The sequence below is a fragment of the Girardinichthys multiradiatus genome, chromosome X (assembly GCF_021462225.1).
Source record: "Girardinichthys multiradiatus isolate DD_20200921_A chromosome X, DD_fGirMul_XY1, whole genome shotgun sequence".
NCBI classification, from domain to species: domain Eukaryota; kingdom Metazoa; phylum Chordata; class Actinopteri; order Cyprinodontiformes; family Goodeidae; genus Girardinichthys; species Girardinichthys multiradiatus.
In genome coordinates, this window is record NC_061817.1 from 14,020,933 (window position 1) to 14,038,516 (window position 17,584).

General features: G+C 39.0%; 1 protein-coding gene across 2 annotated transcripts; it reads right to left on the reverse strand.

The window, feature by feature from the left end:
* Window positions 1–937: 937 nt before the first annotated feature.
* On the reverse strand, window positions 938–17,028 carry LOC124862816 (TRIO and F-actin-binding protein-like). 2 transcript variants are annotated; one of them, XM_047356954.1, is made up of 12 exons: window positions 16,641–17,028; window positions 9,113–9,169; window positions 8,876–8,944; window positions 8,668–8,757; window positions 8,312–8,421; window positions 6,696–7,137; window positions 6,080–6,317; window positions 4,384–4,495; window positions 3,484–3,643; window positions 2,906–3,007; window positions 2,405–2,491; window positions 938–2,139 (listed from the first exon to the last, which is right to left on the reverse strand). In XM_047356954.1, the coding sequence occupies exons 1-12, from the start codon at window positions 16,644–16,646 to the stop codon at window positions 1,978–1,980; spliced, it is 1,635 nt and encodes a 544-aa protein (XP_047212910.1). In that variant the 5' UTR covers window positions 16,647–17,028; the 3' UTR covers window positions 938–1,977. The 2 variants fall into 2 exon arrangements, with proteins under 2 accessions (XP_047212910.1, XP_047212909.1); XM_047356953.1 differs by having other exon boundaries at window positions 6,624–7,137.
* Window positions 17,029–17,584: the final 556 nt, after the last annotated feature.

Consider the following 17,584-nt stretch of genomic DNA (forward strand, 5'->3'; position numbering starts at 1 on the left):
TGAGACCATCTGTGCCACAGCTGAAGCTTTTCACAAACACAATAGGAAACCTACAACAGAATGGGTTGGTAAAGGAAACTATCAAGACGTTGTAATGGCCTTGTCAAAGTCTGGACCTCAGCTTCATTGAAATGCTACAGTAGGACTTTAAAGAGAGCTGTGAAAAAATAAAAGTCTGCAAAGCTAAACTGAAGCAATGTTATAAAGAAAACTGGACTGAAATTCCTCTACATTAAAAGTACAGAAAACAGCCACTTCAAGTTATTGCAACTATTTTTGGTTTTCAGGGTGTGCTTAGTTTTTCCACACACAGCTTCTCTGTTTTTGGCTTTGATGTTCAATAAATGACACTGGAATTTATTGTTTTTGTGCATTTGTAAAAGGCATACCCACAGCATAATGCTGCCACCACATTTCACCTTGGGGAAAGTGTGTTTTAAGGTGATTAGTGGTGTTAGTTTTCTGAAAAGTAATGTTTTGTATGTCAGCCAAAATGTTTTGATCTCATCCAAACATATCACCTTCTTCCCCATTTGTTGTTTCCCCACACAGCTTGTGGCTGTTTGACTCATGTTCTTGTCCAACCTGTAATTAAGGTGCTCTGAGAGATGTTAAAAGTTGTGGGACATTGTTTTATAACCTAACCCTGCTTTTAATTTCTCCACATCGTTATACCTGCTGTGCTCCTTTATTCCATCAAGCTATAATTCAATATTTAACCTGAGATTAAACTATCCTGAGAATTAGCTAGATTGTATTTTCTTTAGAGGTATCAGAGTAAAAGAGGCTGAATGCAAAGTCACAAATATTTTTTTAAATAAAAATCTTAAAAAGTCAAACCTTTCATCCACAAACCGTTTCCCAAAATGGAAAGGTGTTAAGGAGTGTGAACACTTTTGCAAGGCACTTAAAAACAACAAAAAACTCAAAGTTCATATAGGTTCCTAATGAAGTAACTTTATTGATTGCAAAAACGAGCATAATTTAGAAAAACCTTAGAGGCTTTAAATATATAAATGCTTTCAAAAGGTAGTTACTCTTTTCACAATAGTTCTTTTCAACAAGAAAAATATATATAAAAAATGGCTCATTGATGCAACACCTGCCATGTGTTGTGGTGGTGACAAACAGAGTATGACAATAAGTGATCAGTGGAATCAGGAAGCCTGGGAATTCTCCACCATGGCTTATAAACATCTGGACGTGTTGTGTGGAGAAACAATCATTCAGCTGTGTTTACAAGTCAATTATACTTCGAAGAAGCCAGAACCTGTTCTTCGACATCCAGATCACACTTCCACATCGAGTCTGCAAGACATTTGAAACGGTTCCGTTTTATCAGAATCCCAAAGTATTTTTCATAAATTTGCATTTATAAAAAAACAAAAACACAGGTACAACCGTTTGCAGATGCAATAAGAATAATAACAGTAAATACAAAGCTCCAATTTCTTGAGAAAGTGTGATACTTTAACAAAATCAACAGAAAACCTGTATAAAGAAAAAGTCTTCTGACCCCCGCTTCAAAATGAAGTTCAGACAGTAGAAACTTGATCTACAAGGCCTGATACTAAAAACTCAAATATTCCAGTTTTAAGACCAAAAGAATATCAGTACAAGCTTGAACTCTCAAAAGCAAAACAAAAAGTAAAAAGTGCACTTTAACATACAATGTAAGGCCCAGTGTAATGAAACTGACAAATGGCTTGTTGGCAAATTGGCTGAAAGACCTGTTACAGTTCTGACCCAGCAGTAAAAGGTCCTATACAAGTATTTCCTTTTGATCCAGTCATCATACAGACTGAAAACCAAACCTCTGGGAACAAAGAAAGGTTGAAAAAAAAAAAAAAGAAAAAAAAAGACACCTGCTTTTCCAAATCTCTATGCCTTAATAACGGTTTAGCCCCAAGCACTTCCCCTGCCTCAACGTCAGCCCATGCCCATCCTTGTCCATGCCACAGCAGCAGCAGCAGCGGGTCAGTGGTCCAGGCTGTTCCCCAGCTTCTGTCCCTCTTGCAGAGCAGCCATGGCCAACCTCAAGTGCTCCTTCAGACTCTGAATCTCGCGCTCATTCCGACCTTTCATCCCGTTCAGCTCTCCGTGCACCTCTGCATACCGCTCACAGGCCAGCTGCTTTTCCTGCAGGAGGAAAAACACAGCTTCATCTTTCACACCACCGAGTTCAGAGAGCTCTCTTTACATTATATCCCCAACAAAACAGACCTGTGCTTTTTAAATTACAGGTGTTTTCTGTCTTTGTAGTTTGATGCACTGCCATTTGTACATCTAGTTTCCAACATTTCACCACATCTGTTTCCAAGTTTAACATTCTGCATTATCCCTCCATTCAAAGACTTATATATATAAATACAATACTTGTGACAGATAAACCAAGGCACAGTACCATGTTTAGAAATTGGAGCTCATTCCTAAGGCAGCTGATCTCCTTGTGAAGATACTGTATCTCGTTATCTTTCATTCTGAGGAGAACCTGGAAGAAAGACAGGGGTGGTTTACTTTTTCTTAAAACAAAATCAGACGGCATGCAGGAAATATGTACACCCACAGTTCTCAAGTCCACCATAAACGACAAGACATAACTTCTAGTTTATGATTTAGCACAAAAGTCCAAATGATGTCATTTCTAAAAAAGGTTGTAACAGGGCACACAAGTGGCCCGCCTCTTTTTAAAACATTTTAAATCCAAACATCTAACCATTTACCCACAGTTTTAATGTTCCTCTGGCACAGAAAACAAAAACTAAAACAGATGCATCTCGGTCCAGATGTGAAGGCTTGCATATTTTCACACCTGCAGACCACATGAAGAGTATGGCTGCCAGTGTGGAGGATGCACACAGAAACTACCCCCACCATCCACTTTCAGTTTCAAAAACAACAGTACCTCTAGTTCACAGGTGATCTTGTCCTTGTTGTCCTCTGAGCCTTTATCTGTGAGGGTGGATCGTGTAAGACTCATTTCGTCCGTCAAACGGGCCTTTAAGTCCTGAGGAACCAAATACATTTTTTAAACATGTTTCTGTTGCCGCAAAGGAGCAGATAGTAGATTTGCAAGAGTTAAAAAGTGGTTTTCCATTTTTTGAAGAATACAATGTGGCATGCATTAGTATTCAGACTTTAGCAGCACAAAATCGAGACGTTTAATTTTTATGATACTATTGTTAAAATTACAATAAATCCACTTTTTACTGATACTTTTCTTACCATTACATAATGCCCACACCTTTCTCCTTTAGCTTTATGCTGTGTGAATACCTGCTTACTTGAAATATAAGATCCTACCAAATACTGCATCCAAGCAGTCTTTTGAGAGTGCAACATTCCACACAATGTTATTGCGACAACAGCTGTGATTCACTACATTGTAAAGCTCAAATTCAAACCCTCCGAGTCAATACTTTGAGTTTATTTTCATCTCTGCTGTAAAGCGGATCACTTTACCACAGTCAGCTACTAACTCACCACGTTCTCCTTCTTCAGCTGCTCCATGTCTCTCTCTTTGTGGCCGACTTCCCGTTCTCTCTCAGTGTTTCTCTGCTCAGCTCGGTGTAGCTCCAGACACTTTTGAGAATAGCGCTCAGACAGGCCGGCCAGCTCCCTCTGCAAGGCCTGAGTTTCAGCCCTGCAACATAAGGTGAGTAACAAAGAAAAACAGACAAATGTGTCATATAAAGCTTATTTCACAGTGTACACATTGGAAGCTGATCATCCTATTAAGTAAGAAATCCTATTAAGTAAGAACCAAAATCCTGCTTTCTGGGAAATACTTAATTCCATTAAATCAATTAACACTTAGAAATAATCTGCTTGAGGAATACTAATAAATAACAGCAATACTCTTTGTGTTTGTCTATTTCTGTCCCTCAAGCATTTCCTGTAGATGTAAAAACATCTCTGCATCTTGCAACCAATGACCACAAAAAGAGGAAGAGCATGCACAGTTGAAAAATGTTCAGCAGTTAAAACAAAGCCCTAAAATGAGGGTCTTTCTGTGTGAAATGCCACCTTGAAGACTGCTAAGAAAATCTTATCTATAACTAAATTCTTCTACATTCCTTAGGAGCCTAACAGGGCCTAGTGGCCACTTTACTAATGGGCCTACTTTAACAAGGAGGGACTGTTGTACAAGTTCAGCTTTATTTCACAAAAAAAGCTGCTGGGGCCCACCAGCTCCGACCTAAACGAAGCACCACTATCAAAATAACGACTGAATATTTTACCAGGAGTAAATATATATTTATGATGTAGTTATGAAGAACAGGTATGTTAAGATTAAAATAAACACGCGGTGTAATTAGGTTCCACTGGGAAAGGATGGAGGGCATCCGTCTCTTCGGCAGGAGCTAATATTAAGTTCCTTACTGTTGTTGGGCTTGCAGAGTCTTCGAGTCTATCGCTCCACTGTTCAGCCTCTTGAACATCTCCACCTCTCTCTCCAGCTCCTCTTTATGCTTCTTCTTCAAAGCTTCCATCACTACAACACAAATACAGGCTTAAGATGTGTTATAATTGTCACTTGGAATTTCATGACAATCAGTATGTCCACAATTCTTTTATACTAAAATTCAAAACGACAAGTCATCCACTTTTGCACTGATCTAAGTGTAACATTGACTGGATCTCTCACTATGACTATTAACAGTTTCATTCTAGTTGTTTTACATGGCCTTGAACCAAACGGTCACATTTTCACATTGTTTTCAATCATTATGATAGATTTGTCTTCTTCTGCTCTTTCATTCTGCTATAAATGTCACTCCAGCCATGTTTTTATTTCCTACAAGGCAAAATGTCTCATGTACAGTGCCTTAGAAAAATATTCATACCTCTTGAACCTTTTTTACATATGACCATACAACTACAAACTTGATTGTGTTTTAATGGGACGCCAAATGAATCAAATGAATGGCTAGTTACCAGAGCTCTGCAGAGCTGAATGACGTGCTGATGAGGAAATCCAGACATTTGATTCAGGGACGTTGCAGCAGCGATGCATCTACAAGCTGAACAACAGCAGCTCTGGAGGATGTGCATTTAATCCCTTTTCTCTTTAAAAGGCTTCAAATAATAATCTACTGCAACCAAATGCCTTCAGAAGTCAGCAAGCTAGAATCTGTTGATAGGACCAACAGGATCTGGTCAGATGAGACCAAAATCAAACTCTGTGTAAAACCAACAGGAAAACCGATGGAGCTAAATACACAACACTGTAAAAAAAAAAAACCTGTCGGAGGCTGCAAAATAAATAAGACTGTGGTGGAGGTTCACCTTCAGCAGGAAAACAACCCTAAACATCTAGCCAGAGCCACAACAGATTGGTCAGGATCAAAGTATGCTCATTTGTTAGAATGGCCCAGTCAAAGTCCGGACCTAAAGCAAATTGCTGATATGTGGCAAGACGATGGAAACTGATCTAGTGACGCTCTCCGTCAATCCTACTGAGCTTGAAATTTCAGCCTTTAGATGTGCAAAGCTGCTAGACATACAACTGGATGTCCAACAACAGGTGGCTCTACAAAAAATTGAAAATGTGAAAAGGTTCAAGGGGTATGAGGCGCCCTGTAAAAGCGAACATTAACCAGAAGCCGCTCAGTCTCCAAATACCGTAAGACGTGTGATGCAATCACTTCTGTCAGCATCTGTGTTTCAATTTTGGTTGTTGAAAAAACTAAAATGTCAGAATGTGAGATCTCATGGTAAGTTGCTGCTCGGCAAGGGAATGATAGAAGAATACAAAGAAGTATTCACTGAGTTATACTTTTTCAAAGAAATATATATGTTTGCTATATTTAAATATACAACATACCGATGTTATCAATTATTAATCATACACGTACAAACTAAGCTTTACAGTAAAAAATGGTTTCAGCTTTATCTGCAGTTATTTCAAATAAAAGGTATTATTGTATTAAATGTAAAAAATGTGATGTCTCCATCTGACAAAGTTGGTCTTTGTAATTTAAATAAACCTTTAATAATTCAGAGAAACTATAGCAAACCTCACAGCATAATGCGCTCACTTGCAAACCCACTGATATTTTGAAGCCGACTGACTGACCTCGTGCCGTGTCCTGGGTCTCCTCCAGCAGCAGCCGCTCCTTCTCCATCTCCAGTTCCTTAATCCGGCGGCCATGCTGCCTCTGCAGCTCCTCCAGCGCATGTTTATGAGCACGCTCCATGGCCGCCAGGCTGCGGCTGCAGGGTGCCTCAGGACCGCAGTTACCACGCACACCTCCTCCCCTTCCCCCTCCTCCCCCCTGTTGTATTTTGTCCAGCTGTTGCCTCAGTGACGCCACCTGAGAGAAGGTAAAAATGGAGGTAAAGCCAGCTGATTGACACCAAAGCTGCCTCCATTTTACATGTAGACAGAAGCATGTCTGAGCAACAAAAATATTCAAGCTTAGAAACACATCACAGCACACAAAAACAGAGCAGACTGGCTTTTCAGAAGTATTTTCCACATTACTTCCTCAGTACTTCTTAGACTAGTCATTAATTTATATATTTACATTTTATTTAAGATGGAAAACACTGCTGAAAGTAATGTGTAAGTCAGAAAGATGCAAAAAGTGTAAAACGCTTGAAAAAAAGAAAAGCTTTACTTCATTTATGTAGATGAAGTTAATTTGCACTTTAGTATCTTTGCAAATTACAGAATCATCTCCACACACTACCTCCCTCTGCAGCGCCTCGTTGGCTGACTGGCTAGAGGTCCGCGGTCTCATCGATGATAAGGAGCTCATGTCTTTTAACGGCATCCGTTCAAACTCAGACCACTTTTTCTCTATTTCTTCCTCCAGGTGTACCCTCTGGTTCGACCCCACACCCGTGCCCTTCCGGGACAGGACGGCTTCCCACTGGCTGCTCATGCTCCTCTCCTCCTGCCATTGGCTATGCTCTCGCCCCTGCCCCTCTCCTGCTTCTCTCTGACTGGACGGGAGAGGGCCAGAGGAGGTGGGAACAGGAGAGAGTTCTACATAGTCGAACTTTCGTTCAGCAGGATGTGCCGAGCGCGGAGCCTCTGGCTGGGAGTCGACATGACGTGATGATGGGTGACGGGAAGATGGCAAAAAACGTTTATGAGAGTTTTCTTTGTCGCTGTTGTTGTCAGGTAATCTATTGAAGGAAAAAGTACAAATTAAAGAACACTAAGATTGCAATTCCTTGTTTTTTAACGACAAAGTTAAAGTTTATGAGTTGAAGTTTTATAATAAGGTTGATGGTAAAACACTGATGCAACAGGTACAGCTTTAACAGTATTCATTCACCTCCAACTTTAACATTTTGTCACGCTACGACGACAACCTCACCAGCTACAATACAGTATATACTGATTTAGTTTACTTTTATGAATAAAAATCTGAAAATTACCTGCATTTGTACTCAGTACCTCTGAGTCAATACCTTATAGAATCAACTTTTGCTACTATTACTGTACATCTGCGAGACTTGAGGGTCATGTCTGTAACAGCTTTGCACAACTGCAGACATTTTTGGCCAACCTTTGCAAAATACCTCAAGCTCAGTCTGACTGGATGAAGAGCATCTGAAGATTAATTGCAAAGTTTCTGACACATTTTCAACTTTGCTGAAGCCATCCTGACACATGAATGTGTTTAGACCTAACCCCCATTGTAGATCTGACTGTATGTTCAGATTTGTTTTCCTGCAGCAAGGTGACCCTCCACCACATTTTTGATTGTTTGAAGTTTTTTCCCACGATTTAGCCATATCCATTTTCTAAAAGTCTGATCCGTTCCCCATCCCTGGTGAAGAAAGGCATCTCCACAGCATGATGCTGCCACCACCATGTTTCAATGTGAGAACAGTGTGTTCAGGGTGATGTGCAGTGTTATTTTTATGCCACATATAGCACATTTCATGTAAATGAAAAACTTGAATTTTGGCCTCATCCAACCCGAGCACCTTTCACAAATGCTTTGTCACCTCAAGGCTTGTTACTGGCTACAGGACTTCCTATGTCTTTCCTCCTGCACCTATTCCACATTTGTTGAGTGCACAACATCCTCGGGTCAACTCGGTCATTTGCCAATTTGCAGCCAATTTTGTAACCTACGTACAAAGTATTTAATTACACATTAGTTTATCTTTCATTGTATTTAAGTATTTTCATGAATGAAGCAGAAGTGGCCACTTAATTAAATTGAATATCATTGTCTGAAAACATTGTTTAGCTTAGTTATGAAATATAAGAAATATGAAAAAATGATGGCCCCACATCAAGCCAAAATAAATTGATGTTGTGTTCACCAGTTCTGCATGTACTTACTGCGTGAGGTCAGGAGAGCTGCTGGGCTGGATAGACTTCTTTAAAACCTCTATCCAGTTTCGCCTGATCCCAGCTGTCATGGCAGACAGTGTGAAAACAGCCTCCCGTGTCTGCGGCACAAGAAGGAAAAACCAAACAGGTTAAACAAATGAAGGATACAGGCGTGGGATGAGATGGAGGTGATAAACGTAAAAAGACGGGACTAAATAAGGCGCTGAAATAAGGCAATATAGAAAATGGTGCAAAAGTGGAAGAAAGCTTTAGTCCAAGTTAATTAAGACAGTTTAAAGAGGAGAACAGGGAAAACAGATGCATGCAGTATTAAGGAGGGTTTGACCAGTGACGAAGACTTTCACCTGGATCTGAAACCCATAGTTCTTCTCCACATCGAACTCAGACACATTCAGACAAGATTTCAGGTCAATCTCTCCATCCAAGTCATCTTTCTGCGCAGGGAAACAGTTTCTTTAGTCAAACTAAACCAGATTTTTTTGCTCCTAAATGCTATTTGCAAACATTTGGAACTGGCATAAAAATGTTCTCATTAACAAAATAAAAACATGCCTCCTCCGCAGTTGAGTCTCTGTAATATTTCATTCCAGCATCTGTCAAAACAAACCAGTGCTTCTTCCACTAAAGATAAAAGAAAAAAAAAAAAAACCACACAAAGATTACTTGAGAATTAAGAAACTGTAAGTAACAAAACACTAAAATAACTGGAAATCCGGTTAGAAAAAGCGAGAAACTCCATCATTTACATGAAAATTCTTAACAGCAACAAGTCAAAGAGGAAAATCTCACCTCTCCAAAGTTGTCTAGTTTTGACATCCATCCCTTTTTGAAGTTCAAGAGGTCAGGCTGCCAAGAGGAGGGCACATTGTCAGTTTTAGTTTAAAAGCTCGAGATGAACGCAACAACAGTTGGAAGGAAGAAAATCTGTGATGTCTTTGTATGTCAGCACCATTCATGTGATCAGCCACGCATTAAAGAGCAGGTCTGAGTAGATTTTACACATAAAGAAACAAAAAGGCAATAGAAGGAGGAAAGAGGAGAACACAAAGAGAAATATGAGCCCATATCAAAGGACGCTGCATGCTCAATGCATCCACACCCCTACGTGTTTATTCCATTATTGTAGTAAAACATAACAGATAAATGCTGCTGAATTACTGTGCCACAAAGGACGCTAACTAGTTTCCACTCAAGCTGCTGAAAGCTGACCCTAGAAGGTCTTTTTAAACAAAAATAGTCCGTGTTTAACTTTATACACTTAACATGGTGGTAAAACAAGTGTGCACCATAATCAGGTCAAAGAGCCTAAAACTGCAAACACATTCGAAAGGTTTCACATCAGTGTGATGTTTACTAAACAGGCTGCTGCTCTTCTGCACTGCAGCAGCCATGCTTCTGTTCTCCACCTGGGTACAGGAAGAGAAAACGTGTGCAAAATAACCTCAAAGAAGCCACCATTCCAGATTAAGATTAGGTAACATCCATTCCTCCCTCTCCTTATCTCTCTCTAACTCGCATGAACATTCCTCAATTCAAACCTTTGGCTCATGTTGTTCACACTCCCATGTCTTTATCTTCTTTACTTCAACTCCTTTTTGATCATTTTATTCTCATCTTAGAACCATTTGTTCTGTTTCTATTGGTTTGCCCTCCTGCTGCAATCTACAATGCCTAGCAAAAAGATTTGCAAACCTCAAACTTTCTTTTACGTTTTCTCACATTTTGAAAAACTTGTGTGTATTTTGGGGGGGATTTTATTTGATAGACAAAAACAATGATGTGCATAATAATGAAGTGGAAATAAAATTATACAGGAATTTTAAATAAAAGTTTAAAAAAGGTGTACTGTTCTTTTGTATTCAGGATTATATTTAGGGTTATTAGAGTAACTAATACCCCTAAATATAATCCAGTTCAACCTTCAGAAGGCAACTAGTGAGTAAAAAGAATAGTGGACAAAGCAAACGTTTAGACGAGCGTCCTCTGGTCAGATGAGACTATAACTGAACTTCTTGGACAACATGCCGAATTCTAATAGTGGAAGAAAACAAACACTGCACATGAACACACCATCCCCATAATGAAGCATGGTAGGGGCAGCATCATGATGTGGGAATGCTTTTCTTTACCAGGGAAAGGGAAGCTGGTCAGAGTTAATGTAAATGTTGCCAAATCTAAATGGAGCAAGGTACAAGGCAATCCTGTAAGAAAACTCGTTAGAGGCTGAGGTGGAAGGACGAGCCTAAACATACAACCAGAGCGACAACAGAATGGTTTAGATCAGAGATTCTCAACCTTGGTCCTCACAGCACAATGTCCAGTATATTTTAGGGGCTTCCCTGCTGCCACACACCTGACTCAAAAGGTACGTCTCAAAAGATTTTAGTATAATGAAGGAATTGAATATTGTTTGTCACTTACTTTTGGATTCTGTTGTCTGTGAGCCATAATCATCAAGATTACAAGAAATAAAGGCTTGAAACATTTCACGCCATGTGAAATGAATCTATGTGACTTTCACTTCCTGAAACGAGTGACAAAAAAATATTTAACCTTTTCGTGATATTCTAATATTTTTACGTAACTTATTTTTATGCACCTGTAAATAAATGTGTGATTAACAGCCTTCTGCAACAGTTGATGGCCTGCTGAGGAGGTAATGCAGCGAATTGAATCTGAAACGTGTCGGACAATGGGCCATGAGGACCATTGATGATAAAATACTGGTTTAGATCAAAGAAAATGTATGTGTTAGCAAGGCACAGTAAAAAGCCCGAAATCTAGCTGAGATTCTCTGGTTAGACCTGTTCACGATGCTCCAGTCGAACTAAAACTTGTTTTTAGATGTATCAAGCTAGCAGAGAGATATCCCAAAGACTTACGACTGTAACCGCAGAAAACAATGTTTCTTTTTTCTACAAAATATAGAAAAAGACTGGATGAATCTCATCAGACCAGAACAGAGCACTCCTCTTCCACACATCGGTGTCCCCTGAATCCTTTACCAATTAGGTCACTTCTAAAGGCATTTGGTCGCACTGGATTTTGTGCAACCAATGGGAATCAGATTAAGACGGTCTAAATATAAATCTATGCCACATCTTTTTCAAATTTTACTGGTAAAAAATAAAAAAATTATAAAAACCATACATTGTTTGCTCTATAAATCAACATTATGCACTCCTTGTTTTCCTGTAATCTGGCGAAATGTGAAAACATTTAAAGCCTATTTATATTATTAAAAGGGACTATAACGTCTCTGCATCTTGTCATCTATAAATCACAACTTTTGTGTTTTGCATTTCTCCTCTAAATATTCCTATGAACCACAGCACCACCCGGATTTCTTCCCGTTTATGGTAGCCCTTCCATCTGATTTCCTTTCATCCAAATCAGCAACTGATGACTGCAAAAACACTGTCAAACATATTGTTAGGATGGAAATGAACTTGAATTTAACTTCTCTTCATTAATATATGAGTGGGGAATATTTGGAAATCTGAGTCATGATGGCAGAAAATGGCTGCAGGGCAATGAACACCAAGAAGGGAAACCTGAGCTACAGATAAATTAATATTTTTCTTGGGGCTCTTTCACTCTCTCTCTCTCAGCAATAAGGTGAAACAACCAACAGGTGCAACTCGTCACATGTCAAACCTCATAAATTAATGTTGACTTGTCTAAACTTGCCTATATGCAGGGTCATAAAGCTGTGGACCAGGAAACATATTTTAGCAATAACACCAATGGTCATGTGCTTGCAGATCCAACTAATATATGAGGAAAAAGCATCAGAAAAGCTTATAGGGACATCATGAACTCTTCCTGACCTTTGTATCCTGTCACTATAAAGGAGTATTGTCTCCACTGCTTTGTCCGCAAGGCTCAGTTAAATAGGTTACCTCTGAGCACAATGAGAACAGGAGGATCCAAAGGGACAGTTATTGTGATGACAGTTCCTGGATTACTGCAGGTTGGAGAACCAATACTTCTTGGTTACTACATAAGAAGCAGCTTATCAAGTTTTCATTAATGTCTTCCACATCTGTGTGCAAATCGCAGCAATAATAGAGAAACATGACAGCTTCATATTACACCCTGCTTTTGTGGTTCATCAGTGTTTGCAAGTAGATCAATGAGTAATAGCCTATTTCTTTTACAGAGTCAAGTAGTAAGTAATCGTCTGGTCATCTACCAGGTCACACTGATTACAACACTCTTTGGTGTGGAAGATGATACTGCAAGAAGACTTAAAGCTAGCCTTTTTCGGTGAGGTTTTTAAAAATCAAAAGAGATGATGCACACAGGTGTAAGACGCTTGTTAAAAGGAAACTATATTCTACGGAGGCGCTCTACAGGGGGAGAAGTCACCTGGTAACAGGAAGCGGAAGTATTACATGAAAGTTGCTCTATTTTATCTTTCTGAAGGGTCCAATTCTGTCAGTGAAAAAACATAATGGATTATGTGAAGTCAGGCTTTGGAAAACTCATAGTTAAGGCAAGGAGTACTAACCACTAGAAATACACACAGAGATAGCTGTAAGTAATGCTAACCACAATCATGATAATCACAACTATAAAACGCTAAAGACCATAAAATGTCAACTCTGCAATCACTTTGTATTTTTCTGGAGATATTAGTAAAATCCTTTTTAACTGAAGAGCTGTGACGTCCGCTCTACTCTTTATGTGAATTATTATTAATCAATCTCAGGAATATTTCTAAAGACCCCTTTATGGTCACAATGGACACAAACATCTTAACATCCTAACACATAACTGAACAACAGACTTTTCCTAACAAGTATAAAGTTGAACGCAGGTAGTTTTCATTTTAAAATGATGTTCTAAAAAAGGAAAAAAAAAATGATTGTCTTGTATTACGGAGCATTTTTATTTTCTGAGACGGGCAAAAAAATTGGTGTGAAGTGTAAAGGAATAAATTAGATATGCTGCCTTTCTTTTTAGCCAAGTCTGATGTGGATCGATACCTCTGTTCCATAACCTGGAGGATTTAACGTTATTTTTAGTGATGCAGAGAGAGACAGCTCTTTAGATTTGGGCTCTTTTTGAGAAATAATTTTCTTTCTATGATATAAATATAATATTTTACAGTTAAGACAGTTCAAGCTATCCAGAGAATTGAAAAAGTATTTTGTAGTTTATATTTCTTAAACAGAAATCTCAATCAGGAGGTCAGAACTTTACAAAACCAGTGACTGAAAATAAGCCACAAAATCTCAAGCTTGAATCTGGGAAAGATGTCACACCTGGGCCGAGAGGCCGGATCACAGAGGGTTTGCTATTTGTCGTCATCCTTACTGCTATTAAGCAATACAACCAATAACAATCTATTTCTCTTTTCATTTCATCTGTTTGAATACTAAAAGAAAATGCTCACAAAGAGCAGTTGTATAGCACTATGTGCCACTAGTTTATTGAGATACAAACCCTCAGAAATGCAAATTCATGTTTTATACTTGCAGCTTTCAAAACATTTATATGTATGGCAGCAATATAAAGATACAGAACTCGCGGTTGGCCGGCAACCTCCGGCTTTCCTAGTCAAACTTCTGACTTCAGGGGGCATTGTTGTAGTATTTTTTACTTGGAAGTCAGGAGATCTGACCTAAAAGTATACATAAAACACACCAACTTTTTTTTATTGGCTTTGTTGAAAATGGGCCACCAAAATGAAATGCTCTTGTCTCCACAGAACCTAAAACAACATGTTCACAAATAGATGTGTATATATTCATGCCTGTGAATGCTTCATGAAATCCAAACTGAGAGAAGTTGAAATAGACTGTTAATCACGGCATCCATTATTGCATTTTCAATGCGTGGCAGCCATATTGGATTTTGTGTTTAGGGTAAGAGAGAAACACCAGTGTTTAGCTTTAGGAAGATACAACCTTGATTATTTTTCCTTTGATTAACAAAAATAAAAAGAACATTTTTCTACTTTGAAACCGAAAAAAAAAAAGAAAAAAATACAACTTTAGATGGAGTGCTGTTTAAACATGTCTTGACAGTATGGTGGTACTTGGCATAAAAAGTTTGAAACCATCGATTGAAAGAGTACGATAAATCCATTTGCTGGTACAAACTGACCTAGTCAGTATAATAAGCTCAAATAATACTTCAACTACAACCTCAAATCCCTGATAAGTTGAAAAGGAGACCCCGTGGATGCAGAGCAGGAGCAAAGAGAAGAGAGAGAAGGAGGAAGTTCAAACCATCTCTTCCGTCGATTATGATGGGCAATGTGAGATCTTTGGGAAACAAGTTGGATGAACTCCAAGCCCTACAAAGCATTCCCGGTACTCTGTAATGTAAAAGAGGTGGACTGGCAGTACTTGTGAACAACAGATGGTGTCATCTCTGCAGTCCAGATATTGAACTGTTCGCAGAACTCCAGAAGACTCAGGTGGAGGCCTCAACAATCTCCTGGATCAAAGACTACCTGACAAACAGACCACAGTTTGTGGAAGTGGAGGTGGTGCAGGAGTATAAATACCTCGGTGTTCATCTGGACAACAGACTAGAGTGGAGATGCAACTGTGAAGCCATCTACAAGAAGGGACAGAGCAGACTGTACTTCTTGAGGAAGCTTAGGTCCTTTGGTGTTTGCAGCAAGATGCTGCATATCTTCTATAAGTCTGTTGTGGAGAGTGTGATCTCTTCTGCCATCATCTGCTGGGGTAGCAGCATCAGAGGCAGGGACTTAAAAAAGCTCAACAAGCTGATAAAGAAGGCTGGTTCTGTTCTGGGGACTCCTCTGGAACCTCTGGAGATCATTGTGCAAAGAAGAATGCTTCATAAAATGAAGAACATTATGGAGAAACCTGAGCTTCCTCTTCATGAGACTGTCCTACAACAACAGAGTGTCTTCAGTCAGAGGCTTCTTCAGATCTGCTGTAAGACGGAGCGCTACAGGAGATCCTTCCTGCCCACAGCCATCAGCATCTACAACGACTCTTTGAGGAAACCCTCATAATATGAGCTACAACAACATTTAATTTCCCTTTGGGATTAATAAAGTATTTTTGAATTGAATTGAATAAACAGACATGTTACTATCACAGTGAGTATGCGACAGAAGCTTTTGTTCCCACATATGCTCTATTTAGCAACTTACCTAATACCAAAAATCAGCTTATTCAATACATAACGTGCTTTTGTAACAGAAACTGTTGCCATATATTGGTTTCCATATAGACCCCTTAAAACATACATAATTTTGAAATGCATTTAATAATTTGATAGGTCTAGTTTTTTTTTTTTTTTAGGAATTACATATTTTTATCAGGACACACATGTCTGCACTTTTTCAAAGTTTTGTTTTATGCATTGTTTGATAATTTATTTGATTCACAGTCCTAGATTCTGAATAGCTATCAACATAAATTACATAATGATTGCCAACTTTTCCTTGTTGTTATCGAACAATTCTTTGATAGCCACAATATTAACTTTATTTTCTAATAAAGTTTTACTTCTTTCAGATGCCCCTAAAACTAAGTTTCTAGGCAAAATAAAAAAAATAAGAAATGATGCCGATTTCTGTGATGAAAATTCAGTTTTGAGTGACTGCCCTTTAAATGTTTTAATGTAATTTAGGAGTAAATAATTGACCTTAGAATCTTTAATGCTGCTACTTGTTAAACTCTACAATCTTAGAACAATATTAAAAGCATTTTATTGCCCTTTCGAATACAATTAATCGTTTTGACCTACAATTTTTTGAAAAATACTGACATCTCTTGTGGTATCTGGTATATATCTGGTATAAACAATCTGCGGCACAAAGCTCTATTTCCGACACAACAATGTTGGGCACGTAACGCTTTAAAACTTCAAAAAGGTACGAAATGCCCACCGCCCATTACTAAAGGCCAGAGGACAACATGGAGCATGTGTCACAGCTGGTCATGAATGCTGTCAGACTGTACGCGCTGTCGGCTAATGACACGTCCTGCAACTGTAAACAACTGAAGAGTCAACGGTAGAAACAGAAATGAAAACCCCCAAAACTATTTATCCGCGCCACTTCAACAGATCTGTATTAAAATTTAAATAAGACAAACATCGAGAAAGTCTGAACACACCCCTTGTGTCAAACCGAGGCTTACCAGACAAAACGGCTAGCTACCAAACCTTACAGGAACACTAACGTATTTTAAAAGTTAGCTAAACACGGCTAACTCCAGAGTAAAACTTTTATTTCATATATTTTAATACAGGAAGAAAAGGCAGACAGGAAAACACAAACTGCCTTCGGCATACAGACTTGTTTCAAGAGGGTACAACTTACCGTCATGGTAACAGGATCCAGAAAGATAAAATAAAGACAGAAATATGTTTAATCCTCACAAGAAAAACTTTCTATCTCGTCCCAGCTAACGCTGTCGTGCAGAAAGCACCTTACTGTGTCGCTCACGTTACGCAAATTCAGATAAAACCCCGCCATTTATCCACATTTTAACTCCACCGAAAAATCCGCAACCTTCCCAGAACAACATTGGCCGCACTCTCGGAGAAAAGGGCGACTTTGTCCCGCTAAAAGCGAATGAAATGTTCCAGGTCAAATGTAAGCATTTCTAGACTTTCAGATACGCGGGGGAGAGCTTCTGTCTCAGCTCAATGCGTCGTTACTCGCCGCTCTCTCCGTTTCTGCCCTTCTGCCACTTCCTGGGCGGGTCCGCAAAGATCGTTTAAGAAAACACGCAGACCCGAGTGGTGGATCTGTGAAAAATGGAATAGAGGGACCTTCATGAAGGAGGTAAAGGGCTGTGGGGAGCTAACACGCCATATAAAAATGTTTTAATCCAGACTAAGTCTACTAGATGTGTAACTATCAATCTTCTAAAGAGCAAGACATTTTCCTGACAAAGAAAATCAGTAATCATCAGTTTTTTTCAAACGCACAAAACAAACCAAGCCACATTTTCCTGATGTCTGAGCTGGGAACTGAAGCAGCACTCCCCCCCTCTAAAATCCACCCTCTGTAGCTACTGGTTTCATTTCAGGAATTTCAACACATGCCCCAGCAGACCACAACTGACAAAGCTCAGTCAGTCTTATGAAATTACTGTAGGGTGTAGGTAAAACCCTACAGACACTCAACAGCCACTTAACAGGAGCTCCACATAAGGACACAAACTAGTAAGTGCCTACAGTGGCAAGTACATCTAAATACAGCTATGTGTGAACATGAGTGAAACATATTTATTTAAACAAGCTAGGAGACAAAAAGAG